At 45.6% G+C, this 22,570-nt stretch overlaps 1 protein-coding gene across 1 annotated transcript in view; it reads right to left on the reverse strand.

Moving 5' to 3' along the window:
- The window catches only part of NEGR1 (neuronal growth regulator 1), a 557,496-nt gene that overhangs the window by 193,353 nt on the left and 341,573 nt on the right, over positions 1-22,570 (reverse strand). The window contains exon 3 of the mRNA XM_075002303.1: positions 18,581-18,706. Coding sequence (XP_074858404.1) covers positions 18,581-18,706 — 126 coding nt within the window. The remainder of the gene's footprint in view (positions 1-18,580; positions 18,707-22,570) is intronic.

The raw sequence follows: 22,570 nt of genomic DNA on the forward strand, positions 1-22,570 counted from the left end.
GTTAAAGGAAGTGAGTGGAGCATCTTAAAATTTGAGCTCATACATCATACAAGTCCTTGGAAATCCAATATTGATTTATTTAAACTTAAAAAAAAAACTATTTTCATTTATAAATTCAATGCACACAGTTTTTACTTTTTAAACAGAATGTTTACTTTTTGGTATTGTGAGGAATATTCGTTAAACGCTTGTGAAAATTATCACCTTTAATAAATAAACACCTATGGGGCAAGGTATTTTAATATTAGCGCTCATTTTAAGTCTTTTGGTTATTTTTCCAACATAGTTATTTTTAGCTGAAACTAAAAGAAAAGAAGCTGAGCTTTTTCCATAAAATGTCAAGATTTTTGTAGTAATGTGCTCCAGTGAGATTTTTTCAGGAAACTCTCTGTGTTCAGTGTCTAGCAATGCCTTTTGTCTTGTAATTGAATTGAATCAACTCCTAGCCTCATTCGTCCTAGACAGTCCCATCATTTGAGCGCTGTGAAGATGTATTACACTAATATATCATCAGAGCGACCAGTGTTATGATGATACATTAGTGTAATACATCTTCAGAGATTTAGTGCTGTCCAGAAACAATAGGGCTAGTATTGGATTCAATTCAATCATGGTATGTACACCCACCCACCCACACAAAAGGAAGGATGAAGAGAGACTGGAGTTAATAGGGGAAGGGAAGTCCTTTCATGAAAGTAGAAAAAACCTACCACCAAACCACTAGACTGATAATATTACTGAGCTACAAATACTTAGTGGATTACAGGTAAGCAGAGAGTGAACTGGCTGTGAATATTCTGCTCTGCAAGTATTTATTATTCTGCTGTTATCATGAACTAGACTACAAATGAAACAAAACAGCAGAAATGTAGCACTTTAAAGACTAACAGAAAGATTTATTCAGTGATGAGCTTTCATGGGACAGACTCATTTCATCAGATCAATTTCATTTCCAATACAGACTGACATTTATAAGCACAGAGGACCAAAAAAAAAATGCAATAAAAGCTGATAAATTAAATAGGATTGAAAGAAGGGGATGAGAGGTGGAGGGATGTTAATTGTCCTGTCTGAGATAATTAGGAGCATCAAAGGAAGGGAAGCAGTCCTTGCAATGTGTGAGGTAGCTGATGTCTCTCTTCATACCACATGTTAATGTGTTGAATTTACAAGATCAAAGGTACATTCTCATGCACTTCCAGCAACATTATATATGCTATTATGTGCCAACAATGCCCTGACACTATGAACACTGGACAGACTGGGCAAAACCCTCGCAAAAGAATAAATGGACACAGAGCAGATATCAAGGAACTCAAGACACATACGCTAGTCAGTGACCACTTCAATGGAGTGGGCCATTCTGTTAAAGATCTGACAGTTTGTGTCCTGGAACACAAAGAATTTAACAACAGATTAGAGTGAGAGATTTGTGAGTTAGAGTACATATTCAAATTCAACACATGAACACATGGTATGAACAGAGACATCAACTACCTCACGCATTACAAGGACTGCTTCCCTTCCTTTGACACTCATAATTATCTCGGAGAGGACAATTAACATCTCTTCACCTCTCACCCCTTCCTTCAATCCTATTTGATTTGTCCTTTTTTATTGCATTGTTTTTTGGTCCTCTGTACTTACAAATGTCGATCTGCACTGGAAATTAAATTGACCTGATGAAGTGAGTCTGCCCACAAAAGCTCATCAGCAAATAAATCATTTTTTAGTCTTTAAAGTGCTACATTTCTTCTACTTTGTTTTGTTGGCGTACAGACTAACCCGGCAACCTCTCTGTTACTACACACTATAAATGGGTCACGTAGTGATCCCTGTGTGGCTGTTGAGGTTGCCTTTGAGCAACATTTTCCTTATACTGTTTTTCAATGGCTGGTTTATCTGTATTTAATATTTTTATTATTATTTTAAATTTAATTTTTATTTATAATCTTCAGCAAAAATGACTCATCTGTTTCTCAAAATAAGTTACTTTGCCAATGTTGATTTTTGCAACCATTTCTTTCCTTTAGTGCCACCATATTTTGGAATAAGAACTTGAAGCTTGGAAAGAGGATCATTATTGGTGATCAGGGATGTGCCTTTTGTTCTTTCTGTCAAAATTTGGGCAAGTCATGAGCATCTGAAAAAGCCCATGACATACATGCTCTTCAGAGACTTTTCAAAGTGTGGCAGCTAAATTCACTGAAGATTTTATCTGCACAGAGACTCTACGATTAATTCTGAGCACCTGTTAGTGACTGCATTGCTCACAAGCCATCTCCTCACATATGAACTGAGCAAGACTCAAAAAAGACTGGCTTCTTTGGCCTAATCAAAATAAAAGAAGGCATATAATTGCTTTTCATAGCTACATTAGAGGAATAGAGACCCAGGGAGAGAATGGAGTTAGGATAAATACCAGGGAGAAAGTGGAAGTGCCCATATGGACATAAACAGATGGCTATAAACTGGGAATCAAGGAGTTTAGGTTTGACATGCGTTGAAGGTTTCTAACCATCAGAGAAATAACTTAGAATCATAGAATGCTATGGCTGGAAGGGATCTCAGGAGGTCAACAGGTCCATCCCCCTGCCTAAAGCAGGATCAAACCTAACAATCATTCCAGCCAGGATGATTTAGTTAGGGTTGACATTCTACAACAGTCTTCCAAAGGGTGCAGTGGAGTCAAAAAACCCAAGTGGCTTCAAGACTGAGTTTGATAAGTTTATGGAAGGGGTGGAATGATGGACTGCCTATAATGGGTTTTTCATTGGCAAATTCCAGTATCAAAAATTCCCAACTGCAGAAGATGGGGAGGGCTCTGACTTACTGCATCTACCAAATCAACTTGCTGAATGAAGAGGAAGGATTATAGGTCTTTTCTTTTCTTTGCTCACTTAAGGCATGAAGCCAATCAAAGGAGTGGAACAATACAGGCCCTTGCAAATTTACTCCTCATGGTATTTAGATGTGGTCCATTTTTCAAGGGTCTTTGTGTGTATGTCTCCTCCTGGGAACATTTGCAGTGCTTTGCTTTCCAAATGTGGAAATATAACAAGGATGGTGTGTGGACAAGTGTTTACAACTAGCATTATATTTCAGCCAGATCTTACTTCTTTAAGACTCAGGTTTCATTCTTAAACTATGTATGCTGCACTTTGCTCTTAAATATCAGAACAAAATAAGTAATACCTGCAATTTATTCAAATGACATTTTAACAGTATGAAAATTTCAGATTATAAATTACAGTTCCACATTTTTGGTGTTACACTTGGTGTGTAGATTTTGTAGATTTACATAATGGGTTTGTATAATGAATACATTTACATAATGAGTAAGTTAAACATTCACTATAAAGATTACAGGCCAATAATTTATGTACTAAGTTAAAATCATCTTTAAATATATTTGATTTTCAGTCACATTAAAGTTTCATTTGATCTCTTGTTCAAAAAAATTGTATCAGGCCTCATCCAAGCAGAGACTACGTTGATGATAACCAGGATAACTGTTCTGAATTAGACTACATTGAATCATTTATATGGAGATTTCAGCATCTTGTCTTTTAGTAGAAATTCTGAATAACAATTCCAGAATCTTCAACATGTATTCTGATTCAGTTGCATGTATGTAAGCCTCACTATTGTCCCTGGAAGCTATACAAGAGAAATGATGAAAAATATTAAGGGAACCTTGGAGCTCTGATAAATTCAATTTGCAGAAATTAGGATGCAAACATGATACAGAAAATTAGTGTAAGCATCTCTTTTGCTATTAAAGAAATTTAATTAATTTTTCATCTGGTTTGCAACTGTTTATATCCCCCCACCCCCAAAATGTGATTCAATGGAACACAAAAGAAAATTACTTCACCTATTTACATGACAGACTACCTGACTGAATATAATCTGTTGAGTTGACAGGACTCCTTGTTTCCACATTGTCATGTAGTTCCTTCACTGAGATTCTGGGTTCTCCTCTCCCACTAACCATTTCTAAATCCTCTCGCCTTATCCCAGAGAAAACAGTCATGACAACAGTGAACCAGCCACAATACATTCAAGCTCTATTTCAGTTCTCTGCCAAGAGACATTTATCAGCGTTTGCTCCTTGTAAGAAGTGCAGTTAAATGCAGCTAGAAACCAAAGTAAATTAGCTACACTATGACTGAACTTCTTTCATTATTATCCTAGACCAGTGGTTTCCAACCTTTTCAGTAACACAGCACATTTCAATGAGACAAATTCACAGCACACCCACTTTTTTCAGCTGAATCAACTGCTCATAAACATGATATTTACTTACATTTACGATGGTTACAGTCTTACTAGAGAGGTTTGTAACATAGCAATGCATACAAAAAGCTAAACTAGGACCAAAGTCATTAACATTTCAGATCCACCACAGAACACACCACCTTTGACAGCAAGCACAGACACATTTTCAAATCTGCTCAGTGCCATGCTAGGGATGTTGAGTAAACGAGTAACCATTGAAAGCAGTTCCCCTCCCTGCCAGCCTGTTGGAGCCAGGACACAGCATTTAAACCACATCCCAGCTCCAAGAGGCTCCTGCCCTTCCTTCATGCCCTTTGCCACAGCAGGGAGTGGGTTGCATGAACAGGGTCCCACAGGGTCAACACTTCCCCTCACAGTGGCTCTGCAAAGAGCCACCACAGGAAGATGGAGGGGGAAACTGACAAATCTTGTGCTAGCTGGGACTCAGGCAAACTTGTGTTTGACCCCCAGCTGCTTCAGGGTCACCAGTCCCCCAGAAGTGGTTCTTGGAGCTGCAATGAGGGGAAACTGATGACATTTCACATACTTGGACAGTTCTCAGGGCACATCAGTGTTGAAAAGCACTGTCCTAGATGGTATTCACATAAAAGCAAGTTAATGAAGATCTGTTACTTACTCCACAGTAAGCGTGTTTTTGAGACATGCTGTCCACACAGTTCTGCCGTTAGTATGCACATGCCCTGGTCCCTGAGATTAGATTCTTTGGAATAGCAGGGTCATGACCATCCTCTCACTTCCCATGGGTAGGGTGACAAAGGCTAGGGTACAATCAGTCATCAGCTCCTCCCTTAATTAGAATCCCATAAAAATGAGACTGGTTAACAGGGGAATGGAGGGTGGAGCTTGGCTTCTTTGCACAGCACATCTCAAAGAACTTTACATGCTGTTGGGTAAGTAGACTTTCTTTCTGAGTGACTGTCCACACGGATTCTACTCTTGGTATCCAACAAACAGGTGCCAATTCACCTGGGCAGGGCAAGAGGAGTCCTATTTGGATAGAGATTGCAGGACTTACTGAAGCCCAGAATCTTATGAAACCAGAATCTAACCAGGATAAGGAACCAGGAAACAGTGGCTACGTCTACACGTGCACGCTACATCGAAATAGCTAATTTCGATGTAGCGACATCGAAATAGGCTATTTCGATGAATAGCGTCTACACGTCCTCCAGGGCCGGCAACGTCGATGTTCAACTTCGACATTGTGCAGCCCAACATCGAAATAGGCGCAGCGAGGGAACGTCTACACGCCAAAGTAGCACACATCGAAATAGGGATGCCAGGCACAGGTGCAGACAGGGTCACAGGGTGGACTAGCGCTTCCGGGGCAACAGCTAGCCGCTCCCTTACAGGGCCCCTCCCAGACACACACAGCCTGCACAGCACGCGGTCTGAGGAGCCATAGGCACACAGACCCCGGGCGCCGCAGTCATGGACCCCCAGCAGCAGCAGCAGCAGCAGCAGCAGCAGCAGCAGGAGCCGCCAGAGGTCCACCCAGCCCTCCTGGCAGGAGCAGGGCTTGCCCTGCTCCATGCCATGCGGGAGGCAGCTGAGCACCTCCTTGCTACACCGGAGGAGGAGCTGCCCCCAGGGCAGCAGGGCTCAACCCCTAACCCTGCAGCACCCCGCGCCCCCCCACCTCACACGCCAGCGGCTGTGGAGCTACCCCACCAGCACCGACTGGTGGGAGCGGCTGGTGCTTGGGGAGTGGGACGACGACCGCTGGCTCAGGAACTTCAGGATGAGCCGGCAGACATTTATGGAGCTGTGTCAGTGGCTCACCCCCGCACTCAGGCACCAGGACACGGCCATGCGGCGTGCCCTCACAGTGCAGAAACGGGTCGGCATCACTGTCTGGAAGCTGGCCACTCCCGACAGCTACCGATCCATGGGGCAGCAGTTTGGTGTCGGCAAGGCCACCGTCGGGGCTGTCCTCATGGAGGTAAGAGAACCCACGGGGGGAGGGCAGAGCAGGGGAGGAGGGCCCGGGCAGAGGAGGGCAGGGGAGGGGAGGGGAGGCCAGGGCGGGGGAGGGCAGAGGAGGGCAGGGCAGGGGAGGGGAGCCCGGGCAGAGGAGGGCAGGGCAGGGCAGGGCAGGGCCACGCACACCCTGCTCACCCCTCATTGGTGCTGTCCCATGTGCTTTCTCTGCAGGTTGTGCGTGCCATCAACGCCATGCTCCTGCACAGGCTCGTGAGGCTGGGGGACCCAGATGCCACCATCGCGGCCTTTGCCACCCTGGGCTTCCCCAACTGCTTTGGAGCTCTGGATGGGACTCACATCCCCATCCGCGCCCCACATCACAGTGGAGGACGATACCTGAATCGCAAGGGCTACCATTCTGTCGTCCTCCAGGCCTTGGTGGACAGCCGCGGACGTTTCCAGGACATTTATGTGGGCTGGCCTGGCAGCACCCACGACGCCCGGGTTTTCCGGAACTCGGGCCTGTGCCGCCGGCTGGAGGCGGGGACCTACATCCCCCAGCGGGAGATCCCTCTGGGGGACACCACCATGCCCTTCTGCGTCATCGCAGATGCGGCATACCCCCTCCGCCCGTGGCTCATGCACCCGTACACGGGCCATCTCTCCGCTAGCCAGGAGCGCTTCAACGAGCGCCTGAACCACACGCGCCAGGTGGTGGAGCGCTCATTTGGCCGCCTGAAGGGACGCTGGAGATGTCTCCTGACCCTCCTGGATGCGGGCCCCCACAACATCCCCCAGATTGTGGGTGCCTGCTGCGCCCTGCACAATTTGGTGGAGAGCAAGGGGGACACCTTTTTCCAGGGCTGGGCTGCGGAGGCCGGCAGGGCAGACGTCCAGCCACCTGCTGCCCCCAGTCGGCAGGTGGACCCCGAAGGGACTCAGGTTCAGGAGGCCCTGCGGGCCCACTTCAATGATGAGGCCGCGGGGTGAACTCTGCCCAGGCCCCCCACTGCCCGCCCCTTCCTCCACCACACTCCTGCCCCAACGCCCACACCATGGAGCACCCCACCGCACCCCCTCCCACTTTTTCTGGACAAATGACAGCACGCACTTGTGGCTGAACTCAAACTGGTTTTTCTTTGAGAACTTTGTTTTTTAACTGTATATATATAAAACAAGAACAAACTATAGACAACATGTGGAAACAAACTAATATGTACAAAAATAAAACAATAGTAACAAACAAGTGTCCTCAATAATAAAAAGAAAACCAGGGAGGATAAAGGGGAGAACTATCTACATGGGGGGGACGGGGCAAACGGGGGGCACCAAAGAAGAACTTTAAACTATATACAAGGGGGGGGCCACGTCCCGGGCCCCTCACCCCTATAGCCTGGCACTGGGCGTTGGCGGCCGGGAGCCCCGCCGCGGTCGCAGCCCTGTCCGGGGCTGGGTGGGGGCGGGCCGGACTGGAAGATAGGATGCCCAGCGAGTCTCAGGTGGCTCCAGGGGTCCCTCGGCGCTCCAGCCCTCGGCGGTGGGTGGCAGGGCGATGGCGGACGGGCCGGCGACGGCCGGAGCAGCTGGTGGTGGGGCTGGTGGAGCAGGCAGGGCAGGCGCTGCGGCAGCCGGTGCGACATGGGGGGCCAGGTAGTCCACCAGCCGGTTAAAAGTCTCCATGTAGGCCCCCCATGCCTCCTGGTGCCAGGCCAGCGCCCGCTCCTGCAGCTGCAGGTGCTGCTCCGCGACCTCCAGCTGCCGTCGGTGGATGGCCAGCAGCTGGGGGTCCGTCGCCGTCGGCTGGTGGTGGTGCGGGGTCCGCCGTCTAGCCTGCCGTGAGGCCGGTCGGTCCTTGGCCGAGGGGCTGGCCTGGAGCGATGGTCCCGGAGGGCTCTCCAGGACGACTGAGGCCTCGCCGGCGCTCTGTTCCGGTCCTTCTGAGGGTGCAGGTGCGGGACACAGGAGAGGAGGGGGGGGAAGAAGAATGGAGACAGGTGTTAGTGTGGGCCCCGAGCCGTGGCCTTTGTCCCCCCAGCCCTGTGCTGCAGGTTCCCCATCCCCGTCCCCGGGAGATGCTGCTGTGATGGATGGGGTTCAGGGGTCCCCCTGCCCTGCACCCCGTCCCCTAGTGGGAGCGACTCTCACTTCACCCCGCAGGGTCTGACAGCAGGAGAGGTTTCTTAGGCCACAGATGCCCAGTTTCTCCCAGGAGTGACAGCACCAGCTGTTGGAAGAGACTATCCTTCCAACCCGTCGTGGGGAGAAGACCCCAAGGGGGGCCCCTCTGGGATGCAGTTTCCCCCTCCTCAGGCTGGCTGCCTTCCAGCTCTCCCTTCCCCTAGCCTCTACCTGTGGCCCCCGCCCTCCCCCCCCATTTCCAAGCCAGCTCGGCTCCTCCCTCCTCTTTGTTCAGGGCAGAGGTGTCACCTGCCAGCTGTAGCCCCAGGATCCTCCTTTGCCCCTGGGAGCTATTCGGCTCTTGTTGCTCATATGTAGCCTGAGTCTCCCTTTTGCACTCCCCCCACTCCATCACATGCTGCTGCTGCGGGGTGTCCCACCCCCTCCTCCCGGGGGCCCCTCGAGGTTCCGCTCCCCCCTGGCCCGGGGATGGGGCATGGCACTGTCGTGCGGGCTGGGGGGGGGCAGGGGCTGATGCAGTGCTGTGAGGGCCATGGCCCTGCTGTCCTTGGGGCCATGGCCATGTGAGCATGTGGGGGGCCCTGGACACATATCTATTACCCCCCGCCCCTCAAGCCCAGGGGTGTACACCAGAGGGGGGTACCTACCTGTCGGTCTGCTCCCATGGTCCGGAGATCCCCGGGGGGTGGAGGCCCTGCTGCTGCTCCAGGATGGCAGGAGGAGGATCTGCAGCCCGGATTCTGCAGAGGAGGAGCCCCCCTCCTCCTCCTCCTCCTCCTCCTGCTGCGATGTCCCGGGGGTGGCCTCCGGGGGGGGCCCCCGGGGTACGGGGCTTACCTCCGGGGCGGACTCCGGCTGCAGGGCCTGCTGGGGCTCGTCGTCCGAGGTGTCAAGGGTGGCCGGAGGGGAGGAGGTGTGCCGGGGGCCCAGGATGTCCCTGAGCTCCCTGTAAAAGGGGCAAGTGACGGTGGCGGCCCCAGATCGGCCGGCCGCATCCCGGGCCCGGGAGTAACCCTGCCGCAGCTCCTTCACCTTACTCCTGACATGATCAGGAGTTCGGGCAGGGTGACCCCGGGCAGCCAGGCCGTCGGCCAGCTGAGCGAACGCATCCGCGTTCCGCCTCTTGCTCCCCATTACCTGGAGCACCTCCTCCTCGCTCCAGAGCCCCAGCAGGTCCCGCAGCTCGGCCTCCGTCCAGGAGGGGCCCCGCTGCTGCTTGCCAACCTGGCTGCCCTTCTGGCTGGGCTGGCTGCCCTGGCTCCCCTTGGGGGGTGGTCCTCTGGGGGCGCTGGGGGGGCTGCCGGGCAGCCATCGCAGCTGGGTGGGTGGCTGAGGGACGTGCAGGCTGGCCGCGTGTGTGGGCTGCCACCTGCACGATCCCTCAGCTTCCTGCACAGGAAGGGAGGGGGAGGGGACCTTTAAGGGGCCGCTCCACGCGGCCACCATTCAGCTGAGGGGCTGGAGAGAGCGTCTCTCAACCCCTCAGCTGATGGCTGCCATGGAGGACCCAGCAATTTCGACGTTGCGGGACGCGCAACGACTACACGGTCCCTACTTCGACGTTGAACATCGAAGTAGGGCGCTATTCCTATCCCCTCATGGGGTTAGCGACTTCGACGTCTCACCGCCTAACGTCGAAGTTAACTTCGAAATAGCGCCCGACGCGTGTAGCCGCGATGGGCGCTATTTCGAAGTTAGTGCCGCTACTTCGAAGTAGCGTGCACGTGTAGACACGGCTAGTGAGTGGTAAATGAGTGCCTAGAGCACCATGTTGCTGCTTTACACACTTTTGATGTGAAGATGCTAGGCAGTGCCCAGGGACTCTCCAGCAATGCCGTGGCATCTGCAGCAATGCTGGGCCCCCGACAGGTGGTGGAAAGATGCCACAAAACAAACCCTCACCAACTTTTAGGTCCTGGAACCCGCCCCCGCGGCCTTTGTCAGGGTGCACCCCTAGAGGATGTGGACCTACACTGGCACCCCCCGGGAAGACTGAGGTCGAGGAGAGCAATGAGGCAGGCAACAGAGATACGTGAAACAGAAGTGGTTTATTAATACACTAGGAAGGAACGGGAAGTATTACTGCAAGTCCTATGCTAATATCAATGTACACTTACTTGGATCAACATCAGTATACACTTACTTGGATCAACAGGAAGATGACTATTTTTAATACCAGACTGTGACGTGGTCTCAGGTAAATTCAGCCCAGGGCCAGTTCAAAGGAAAGTAACATGTATGTGTGTATGTATATATTTTGAAATAAAAGAAGGGAGAGGGTGCTACTCCTCTTTACCCTTACCGGGGACCGGGTCGCTACTCCGATCCCAATAGTAATAGTGATTTTTTTAAAAGGCCGATGGAAGTTGTCACCTCTCTATCAAGCCGAATAGAAAAGACAAAAAGAGGGGAAGCCACGCCTTCACCCTGTTAAGTATTCTTTGTTGGTACCAATATTTTAACAAGCTAATAACATTTTCCCCCTAACTAGGTTATTAATAGACTAACAATTATTACCTATAATTTACTACTAAAATGGTTTAACAATCCTATCTATCACTCAGGTTCCTATTAATAAAACAAATTATCTATTAAAACTAACATTTAAAAGAACTATCTATGATAAACAGATTAATTGAAGCGGTAACAGTTCCAAACTACAAGAAGTCTTAGTAAGTGTCTCTTGCACTGGAACTCAGCCAGTGGCCAGCAAGACCCGGCCTAAGGTTGGTCCTCAGGGTGCTGTGCCTGCCCTGCCTGACAGGCACTCAGCAGGGGGATCGGCCCTGCTCCCCTACTAGGGGTCCCTTAAGCCACTGGCAGGAAAGGTATCGCCTTGTCTGCAGGCCCTGCGCAAAGCACAGGCCTGCCGGTAGGTTAGGATACTTGTCTGGTAGAGATTTGTTAAGTCCGGTAGTAGGCCGCTGCTGGTTGAGCAGGCGATGAAGGTGGACGCTGCTGGACTCGTGGAGGGCCCTGGGGTTCGCAACACCAGAGACGCATTACCTGCGTGGATGCAGGACAGTTCGACCTCTGGCTAGCTCGCTGTCAGGGACGCCGCCTTGCTGCCGAAGCCGCCACCACAGGAACGCAGGCTGGTGACAGTCTTACGCCCCTCTGGCTGGTGACAGTCTTGCGCCTTTGTTGGGTCTTCTGCTTCAGTCTTTGCCCCGAAGGGATGGCCTAGGGACTTGGCGGACGCTCTTGAGAGCCACGCCTTCCCGTCCAGGGCCGTCCAGAATGGGCTGCATGCCCTGCTTATATAGAGATCCCTCATAAATATTCATGAGGTAATCTGCATAAGTCATCTGCATTTAGAATTCCAAGGGGGATCAAAAAGTGACCAGTCACAACACTTGCTTCCGGGTAGCTGTGACCTCACTGCAAGTCCTTATGAACTATTCACGAGCAGATTCAAATTCCTGGGGGAGCTACTGGTCAAAAAGAACCGTTACAGTGCTGCCAATGGGCAAGCAATGACAATTTAAAGCTTCATGTGTCTGTGGGGATTTTTATCATACAGCCCCTTCCCGCCACAATCATGCTGTCCCTGACTCATGGGGGCGATAATGCCTGTGTAGATGGTTTATACATGACAGGCAGACTGCAGAAACTGCTGGACTCTTAGTAGAATAAGCCCTCAAATGTCCAGGAGCATCCTTTTTAGCTAAATCATCACAAGACTAAATACAATCTGAGACTTGGGCAGCCTCAGAGATGCTTGCTCCTCCAAAAGTTGTCCCTTAACCCTCTCAGCAAAGGACATAGAGGCTATGTCTACACTAGCATGAATCTTCAAAATGGCCATGCAAATGGCCATTTTGAAGATCACTAATGAGGTGCTGAAATGCATATTCAGCACCTCATTAACATGCCAGAGGCTGCAGCTCTTCGAAATTGCTGCTTTTCACTGCTGTGCGGCTTGTCCAGATGGGGCTCCTTTTTGAAAGGACCCCAGGAACTTCGAAATCCCCTTATTCCTATCTGCTGAAGACTGCTGAAATCCCCTTATTCCTATCTGCTGATAAGAATATGGGGATTTCGAAGTTCCTGGGGGCCTTTGGAAAGGGCCCCTGTTTGGATGAGCCACGTGGCAGCAAAACGCAGCAATTTCGAAGAGCTGCAGCTGGCGGCATGATAATGAGGCAGTGAATATGCATTTCAGTGCCTCATTAGTAATCTTCGACATGGCCATTTTCATGGCCATTTCGAAGGTTTGTGCTAGTGTAGACACAGCCAGAGAGTTTAGGTGTGCATCGGAGTAGGCTGATCCTCTCGAACCGAAAAAAAAAAAAAAAGCCAGTCTCTCATGACTTTAGTGTGTGAAGTTTCATTTCTGCACTGGCAAAACCAAACTAGGGAGATAAAAATAGGAGTGAACACACTAATTGCGTCCCTGACCTTCTGGGTCTTTTCAGAGAGAGAAGGACTTGCAAATGTAATTGTGCTCTGTAGCACAACAGGCATTGCACTTAGACATCATTCACAGGTATTGCCTTGTCATAAGAGGAGAAAATCATCTGGTGCTGGCCATTTTGAATTCTTGTACAGGGCAGATTCTTCTACAAGATGTTACATGTGGGTGGTGTGTATGTGGGGATAAACCCTGGATTAGGAAAGCCTAGCAATAATCTAAGAGGTTTTGTTTTGTTTTTCATACGTGTGAATGGGCAAAGAAAACTATAGACCAGATCAGTCAATTTATTCAGACAATAGATGCAGATGCTACAGGGTTCTGTCTCAGCCATGGACTGAATGGAGGTTACAGCTGTTCCACCACTTACATTCTTGATTACGGGAAGGTGAGTGGCTAGGACACAGCTACAGGTATTGCCCCACAGGACTGTACCATTCAAAAACTTCCCACCTTGCACACACAAGGCACATGGACTTTAACAGTGGCAAATCATTTGAAGAAGTACAGTATTCTAGTTTTCATTTAATACCAAGAGAGATTAAGGGACTTATTTGTGGATTTCTGTGCACTAGGCCGCCTTTTTATTTTATTTTCGTTTAGTGTAGTTGCTGCCAACACTGTTCAATGTAATTTGGAGAACCTATCCAAATGGCAAAAAAGCATCATTTGTATCAATCAGACAGCTTTCACTATCACAATATTATTTTTCTATATATCCTAGGGAAAGTGTTTGCCTCCGTCTAGTTGGACTGTGCCATTGATATCTTAAGAAGAAAGAGAAGATCAGTTCAAGCTGGCATTTTATGATGAAACAAATCTTCACAGTATACCAACTGTTCAAGAAGGCATGAGAATTCAAGCTCCCCATGCACATGGCATTTGTGGATATCCAGGCCCCTTTTGACTCTCTTGATAGGAAATCACTTCAAATGATCTTGAAACTCACATGCCTTTCTCACAAATTCTGTAGAATGTTTTCTCTTTTGTATGACGACTCCTCAAAGTGCATTCTTGTAAATAGGAAAAGAGCTGTTTTCTTACGAATCAGGTTAGGCATGCCAACCTAGAACTCATCAGAGATTATTTACTTGACAAGACTAAGTGACGTGCTGTTGTAGCTGTGTCAGTCCCAGGATATTAGAGAGACAAATTGCATGAGGTGATATCTTTTATTAGACCAGCTTCTGTCTCTCTCACCAACTGACGTGGGTCCAGTACAAGATATTACTTCATCAATCTTGTCTAAGACCAAGCCAAGGCATTTTAGAGATATACCTTGATGTGAAGAACTGTACGGACTTAAATTTTGCCAGTGATGTAGAGCTAGTTTTTGAATCCATGAATAAGCTGGTTATGACACTTAATACCCAGGAAAGGTCCCTGGCAAAACTCAGCCCAAAACTAGTTCCTAGGAGAGATAGGACCATGCTCCTCTCCACAGGTCACCATCTCTCTTGGGAGTAGAGCCTTTAGGGTCAGTGGACACTGATGTCTGCTCACTGATATTGACATCAGTGGGTAGATATTTGCGACTGTGCAGGGCTGTTCTCATCAGGAATGTCTTTCAGAATTCAAACTCCCTGATAAATACCAGTATGAAGCTTTGGCACTAAATAGCTTTAATTTTCAGTGAAAAGTATTCTGACCTATGGAATTTGCACCACATTGTCAAGATTGAAAAGAAGTTGGACACCATTCAAATGCAACATCTTAAAATGACTGAACGCATCAATTGATACTAAATTCAAGCCGAAAGAAGAGATCCACTTGCTAACTAAATAGGTGTTGCTTTCTCACAATTGCTCAATGCTCTCTAAGGTTGTAAAGTCACCTGCTCCAAACACACACCACCTTCCCTGAGAGAATCATCTTTGACTTTGACACAATAAAAACAGGATGAAAAAGACTCCCTGGAAGACATAACACAAGGTGGCTGGACAGCATTAAAAGACACTGTGCCTTACAGGTGTTCTATCCCGTAAAGAACCAAATTTGGCTCAGAACAGAATGTCTTGGAGGCAACATAATGCATTTGGTATTTTCTAAGCACCACATAGGAACTAACCTAACCTAACAACCCCTTTTGGATACTGTAAAGTGAACAAGAATGGTCTGGATGCTTTTCCTTCCAAAACCCATTAATTCTACTTGGCTCAAAGACTCAGATTTCATCGCCCAAAGCATCTATTATGATCTCTAATCTAACCTTCTGTGTCACACTGAGACATAAAATTTAATCACATCTGTAACTTCTAGACGAGCTAAAGCCTAATCTTTTAGAAAGACAAGCTAGAGTCTTATTCAACATACTCTCTCTTTCACAAACTGAGTGCACTGGCTCTGCTGCCATCACAGTCCCTACCTGCACACAAGCTCCTGACACCAATTTTGACTGCAATACAAACGTGTTATAACTAGAGTAAGGAAGCTCTATTATTTACTGATACGTATTTTAGTATTATTATAGGCTATGGCAGTAATCGGCGTTTTGTCAACAGAACTCACCGCACATCCACACACAAAATGCATTTTGTTGACAGTCTTGACAAAACTCAGCACCTCCACTGACAACTTTCTGCCTCTCCCAGGTGAGGAGCACCACCCTTGGCAACAGATTCTGTTGACAAAAAGCTGTGTGGACGCTCTGGGGGGCCCTTCTCTTGACAGACGAAGGATCGAGAACAATGAGCAGCCCTGTCTGCTGTGCTTCCAGGTGCCTGTTTTTCAAGAGAGCATCTGGGCAGTCCAGCCACTCTGCCGACAGAGAAGGTTGCTCTTTTGATCTGCTTTAGTGTATGGCCACACTCCGTTGACAGACATTTGTCAGAAAATCTTCTAAGAAAAAAACGTCTGTTGACAGGTGCTTCTAGTGTAGCCATTGTTATAGGCTGTGGCCACACTAGCCCCTCCTTTTGGAAGGGCTATGGTAATGTGGCACTTCAGAAGATGCTAATGAGGCACTGCCAGGAACATGCAGAGCCTCATTAGCAAAACGGCAGCCGCGTGTGCTTTGAAACTGCCGGTTTAGAAAGCACACTGCCTGTGGGGCTGGGGGCGTTTTGAACTGGCCCCTTGATTTTGAAAGCCCCTTCATCCCATTTGATTTTGGGAAGAAGGGGCTTTCAAAATCGGGGGGGGGGTTGTTTTGAAAGGCCCCCAGCTACACAGGTGGTGTGCATTTCAAAACCAGCAGTTTCAATGCACGCACAGCTGCCATTATGCTCATGAGGTGCTGCATATTCCTGGCAGTGCCTCATTAGCATATTCTGAAGTGCCACATTACCATAGCCCCTCTGAAAGGAAGGGCTAGTGCAGCCATAGCTGCACTGTATAGCCCACATAGCTCCATTATTTTCATTTTTGCAGTGCTTTTGTTTGTATATGAGTATTGATCGTTTAGGAAATACATTTTATCTAGTCACATGAATTACAGAGAGCATTCAAATTACATTGTAGTAGTCAGTCACCTTCTTTATTGCTGTTTGAGGCTTGGTTAACCTTGCCTATTCTGAGTAATTCTTTATTCTTCACTGCTGATTCTCTTAAGCAGGTGAGGTTAATCAAAACTCAAATGGCAAGAACAAAGTTAACCTCGAATGTACAAATAAAATCTATGTGACAAGTTTTAATTAAGCCACAACCAAAGCTGTGTTCCTTGCTTGATAAGATAAACAGCTGAGACAATGGGGTTCCACGGGGAATGTAGCTAAAATAAAAAAATACTAATCAGAAGCATTTATAAGGTATTAGCAAGATGGCAGCAGGGTTCAACTAATGTTATGTATTTTTTCTCTGAATCATAAGGAGTGTCTCCTCTAAGCCACTTCCTATATAAGCTACCATTTTAAAGTTTTCCCAAGCTTTCAGATATTTTGATTAACATTTAGTTTTTCTCCCATCTTTATGATGCAAATTATTTTTTTCTACTTTATTAGTGGTTACTTGAAATAGATTTCGTTGTCATTGTTTTAAAGGTCAATAGTGACTTTTTCAAATCCTGTTTTGTGAAGAAAACTATTGCTCAGCCTCACTCTTAGGCACTGCATGCTGTGTTCTGCCACATATGGTGATTAGTTACTGAAAAGTATCCAAACATCTGACTGAGCAACCAGACAGTAATGCAAAGTACAGTTTGAACCTCTCTCATCTGGCACCCTTAGGACCAGACTGATGCCAAACCACAGAATTTGCCGAACCATGGGTAATCAATATTGTCTGGCTGCAGTACAAACATTTCTGCTGCTTATTGGCTCTTAGAACACATTTTGGGGTAAATAACAGCTAAATAACAGCTCAGAACACTGAGAACCAGGACTGGTGGCTGTAAAACTTTTTGAGGCCATGGGAAGCTGAGCTACATGTTCACTTGTTATGAGCGTGGTCAGCTAAGATGCTGCTCAACCAGAGAGTTTCAACCTTCAATATGACCTCTCCCGGAGCTTTTTAAATTAAATAATTAATGCGGAAGTAAATATAGGAAAATATTATGTTTTAGTTACAGAATTATCACCAAATCAATCTTATACTTCAGAAATGAAATATTCAGTGACAGCATATGCCCAAACAACTCACTGGATTTCAGAAAAGTTGACTGAAATGAGTGAGTATGACAGATCCTTTGTGTTTAGAATAAATAAATTATATCCACATAAAAACATTCCAGATCCACCACCAGTGCTGTGTACCAATTCTGTTTGGCAGCAGAGGGCCATTCTAGTAGGGATAAAATACAAAGGACTGTCAGAACCAAAGCTCTGACACATGGAAGAGAGTTTCCTGAACTGTCAACATCTGACAGAGAGAGGAAGTGAAATAGGGTGGAACTCCCTTACGTAGCCTTAGGCACTGAAACTTGAAGGAGATTGGTTGTAACTGAGTACTTTTCAATGCAAACAACTTGCACCAAGATGCTCTTGTCATCAAAGATAATTTACAGAAGTCCCCAAAGAATATTTTCTATCATACTTTAAACAGTTTAACTCGTGTTAGCTAATGTTAAAAGTTATTTAATATAAAATGTTTGTGTGTGGAATCAAAGTCACAAAACGTGTTCAAGAATAAATAAAAATGAATAAGAACAAGTTTTAGATGCCATGTCCATTTGCAATTTTCATGTATACCTTAATTTAAAACCAGTTTGATTATACTCTTATACAGAATAGTTTATCAAAAAGCTCATAAAATATGAAAACATGAAATCAACATGCAGTAAATTTCATCTTTCCTTTTTAGGCATGGAGAACTGCACCTGAAAAATTCCTTTGTTTTTGAAATAATTCATAGATTACTATGGTCCGTTGAAATGAGCATAAATCTATGACAGAGAAAGTATCATCCTTTCTGACACTGACTCTCTTGTGTCCTTAGGCAAGCCACTTAGGCCCAAAATTTCAAAGTAAAGTTGAATTTTTGGTATTTGAATTTGTATATCAAACCTTATGCTGAAGGGCCTGAGTTTATCATGTGCGGAGCACTCACAGCCCTCACTAACTTATGCTAAAGGTTGTGGATGCTCAACTTCTCCGAAAATCTGGCCCAAATATCCTAAACTGGGCACATGAAGTGGGTGGTGGTGTTTTTCAAATTTTCATTTTAACCTCTCTATTTCAATTTCCTCATCTAAAAATGACAATACTACTACTAATGCAAGGTTGTTTTGAGTATTAATTAGCTGACATTTGTAAAAGATTAAAAATGTTATTGGTGCTGACAGAAGATCTACCTAGTTTATGAAGGCAAAAAGAGCAATGGGTTTCATGAAAGACAGAAACTCTGGGTTATAAAAGGTTTTGTGCTTACCTGATGGAGAGATGTGTCTCCAAGAAATGGAAGGCTCTGGTTTTCCAGTGGCCAAGCAAGCAAGTGTAACATTGCTTCCTTCATTCACAATAATGTCACTTGAAATACGTGATATCTTCGGAGAAACTGAAATTGAACATTGGGAAATCTTTTAATATACAATTTTGCATTAGATTGAAAAAGAATGATTAATTTCCTTTAGTCCTCTGATGCCAAACATCTGTCTCAAAGTTCAATTTGGTTTTTTTCGTGTTTTTTTTTAATAGCTACTTTAGCTTGCATGGCATTTTGCAAACAACCTCGTTGTACCTTTCAAGACACAGTTCTCTCTCTCTAGACTGGGTCTACAGCTGTTTAGCATTCTTTAGAGTTTTTTGTTTCCATATTTCTTCATGTGTATTCTCTTAAAGTGGTGAGGCAATTGCAAAAGCCAGTTGAAGACAAAAGCCTGATCATCTTCCATTCATTAAACAGACTTTCCCCAATGTGGGACACTTTTTAAAATTTCCCTACCCCATAGAAAAATACCAGATTCAGGATGGATTCCAGTACCAGGTGTAATGGTTACATCTTTCTAGGGCCAACCAGAGTTTGGGCTTATAGGAAAAACCAAAGCCATTTACAAACTGTTTACCTTTAGTACCTAGCCATTATGTTTCCAGAGTATCAGGAATGGTCCACATTAACACATTTAGGCTACGTCTACACGTGCAGCCAACATCGAAATAGCTTATTTCGATGTTGAGACATCGAAATAGTCTATTTCGATGAATAACGTCTACACGTCCTCCAGGGCCAGCAACGTCGATGTTCAACTTCGACGTTGCTCAGCCCAACATCGAAATAGGCGCAGCGAGGGAACATCTACACGTCAAAGTAGCACACATCGAAATAGGGATGCCAGGCACAGCTGCAGACAGGGTCACAGGGCGGACTCAACAGCAAGCCGCTCCCTTAAAGGGCCCCTCCCAGACACAGTTGCACTAAACAACACAAGATACACAGAGCTGAGAACTGGTTGCAGACCCTGTGCCTGCAGCATAGATCCCCAGCTGCCGCAGAAGCAGCCAGAAGCCCTGGGCTAAGGGCTGCTGCCCACGGTGACCATAGAGCCCCACAGGGGCTGGAGAGAGAGCATCTCTCAACCCCCCAGCTGATGGCCGCCATGGAGGACCCAGCAATTTCGACGTTGCGGGACGCGGATCGTCTACATGGTCCCTACTTCGACGTTGAACGTCGAAGTAGGGCGCTATTCCTATCTCCTCATGAGGTTAGCGACTTCGACGTCTCGCCGCCTAACGTCGAAGTTGGTGCCGCTACTTCGAAGTAGCGTGCACGTGTAGACGCAGCTTTAGAATTAGAAACAGATGCACACTTCAAATTTCTAACTTTGCATAAAACAATGATTCAGGCTCAAAAATTCAATATATACTTTTGGCAAATTGTAACTTTAAAAATAATATGTTACATGAAGCATTTTGCCCAAAGCATCTTTGAATCATGCATATTCATATTCATGAGCCAATTTTCATAAAGCATGGGAGTCCATGAGAATGAGCTTTCCATTTTTTTTTAACAAAAATATTTATGAAGAAAAACAGAGTTCTTCTCTCTTCGGGACAACATCTATTTTTTTTTACTGAGTACCTCCTTCACTAACATTGTAATATCAAAAACGTTCGTAATGAGAAACAATACTGAAAATATTCAGATGACCTGGAGTATTTAGTTTATTTTCTAAAACTTATTAAGATAAATCTACACTCAAAATAATCTGATATTAGTTAAAGATTCCTGATATTTAAACCATTACTTTTGAAGTGGAAGAGCAAAAGAAACCTTACATTACTTTAAAATCTTATTGGCACAATCTTTATGAAACAGTGAGGGAATAAACAATTTTTGAAGACGAAGGATACACTATCACAAATGTTTTAAGTTCTTTCCTGAAAACTGCAGTTTACAGTATTTCACATTATTGTACACAGTACTGTTAAATATACTGTAGCGGTCTATATAAATTGAAAAGTATGAGTTGTACCGAACTGCACTTCAACACTATTCAATATTTGCTACAATGGGGGAATATTTTGCAGATAGATGACTGATTTTGACAAACAGTGAAATCCAGATTATTAACACACTTCTATGTGTACTATTGTAATGGGACCTCTATGGGTGCATAATACTTAAGATGCAAGCAAGGTGCCTTCTAACTTCACAGTAGGTGTCAGACAACTGTAGTGTCTTGCATTCCCTGCAATAGAACAAGCAGCAGGCCCAGCACCCCAAAAGATTTCAGGGGAAGGGTGAGCCTATGTCTCTGACTGTGAAATCTGCATCTAAAGGTTGCTGGTTCTCCAAGTCCCTTTGTGTAACACATCCTATCACACCAATCCCTCTTCCCAAATCACACACACGAGTCTTGATTAAAACTAAACTTGGACCTGACGTGCAAAGGAGTACAAGTGCTGTAAATCTACAGAGTCAAACACTGTCACCCTTCACAGTTCCTGCCAAGAAGGATACAAGTAGATTGGGGTGTAGGTATTTAGTCTAAAACAAGACCTCTGACCTTAAACATGGCCTTTAATTGTATTCCACTGCTAAATACACAGAGGACCCACATATATTTTATCCTATTGGTTTGAAGAGAGCCAAATTGGAATGTTACAGTATCTCACAGTTCCCCTCTTGCTTGGACCACATGTACCACAAAACCATGATCTGGCCCATAAATTATATTCTTCTCAACCATTTATCCAGCTCCACCAAGAATAGGAAATTCAATAATAGTTTATGATTATTCCCTCAATCTGTCATAAAAATGGCTGAGATAGTGCCACTCCACACACTGCATACGTCAGAGACAATGAAACCAAGCTGGTTTTGAATGGGTAGCCTCTACGTTTCTTTGAGGGGAGAGGGAAGAAAAAAAATCAAATAAGCAGTTTTACATTTCTACTTTTACACAGTGGTATCAGTAACAGCAGCAGTGGGGGCTCTGTTGTAAAGTAAGATTTTGTAAACATTATTTTATCACAGTCATTTATGCACTGAAAAGTTGTTTGCATGACTCAGCATCTGCTATATACCATGTACCATTCTTCACAAATGTTGATGCCTGAATCAGTTAGAGGCTATGAATATTGAGAGTTCAGACAGAATATATGCACCCCTTTCTAAGACCATAATTTACCATGAAAGAGTTTAATAATAAGTAATAGTGATACTACAGATACAGGGATTTATATTTCAAATTACTGTGCAGTTATTAATCACTTGCTCCTTAAAAAATTACAGAGAAGATAAGTAAAATTCCTAAGAAATGTAAAGTCTGAGTCCCCAAATATGTACCCTCTCTGTAGTTTGGAGTAAGGTACTTCCATGATAAAACAGTAAAAGCAACCAATTAAGGCAGGAAACCATGAGGGCATCTATTCTGGGATAATTCGGGATGGAAAGAAGGAAACAAAGGTCAGAGAAGTCATGTGACGTTACTAGCAGCAGCCATGTAGGAAAACAGAGCCTGATAAGTCTTCACAGCAGCTAATAGGCACGATGTGAACGGAACAGGAAAGTCTGAAATACCCCATAAACAACTGAGAAAGGAAGTAATATAATGAATACTGGAGTACTTCAAAACAATACAATGTTTCTTTGAATCCTAAGAACTGGGATCCAAATACCCTTGATTTACAGAAGCACATTTGTAAGCTAGTTGGACTACATCTACCTTATGAGCCTCAGTTAATAAAAACATTGGATATGATTATTAAAACCCAAATACTAAGCAACGTTTGATTTTTATGTTTTCATTTGCAACAGGTAAGTTTGTCCAAATAGAGCTACAAACTTACACAGAACCAGAATCAATAATAGTCCAGTTTTTCTGCCACAAAAGCCTGTGCAAAAATGCACACAAATCAATTTTGCAGCCTTGTACAGACGTCCAGAATGGAGCGAGTGGATGGAGCATTTATTGAATCT

This window comes from Carettochelys insculpta, chromosome 9 (assembly GCF_033958435.1).
Source record: "Carettochelys insculpta isolate YL-2023 chromosome 9, ASM3395843v1, whole genome shotgun sequence".
Taxonomy (NCBI): Eukaryota; Metazoa; Chordata; order Testudines; family Carettochelyidae; genus Carettochelys; species Carettochelys insculpta.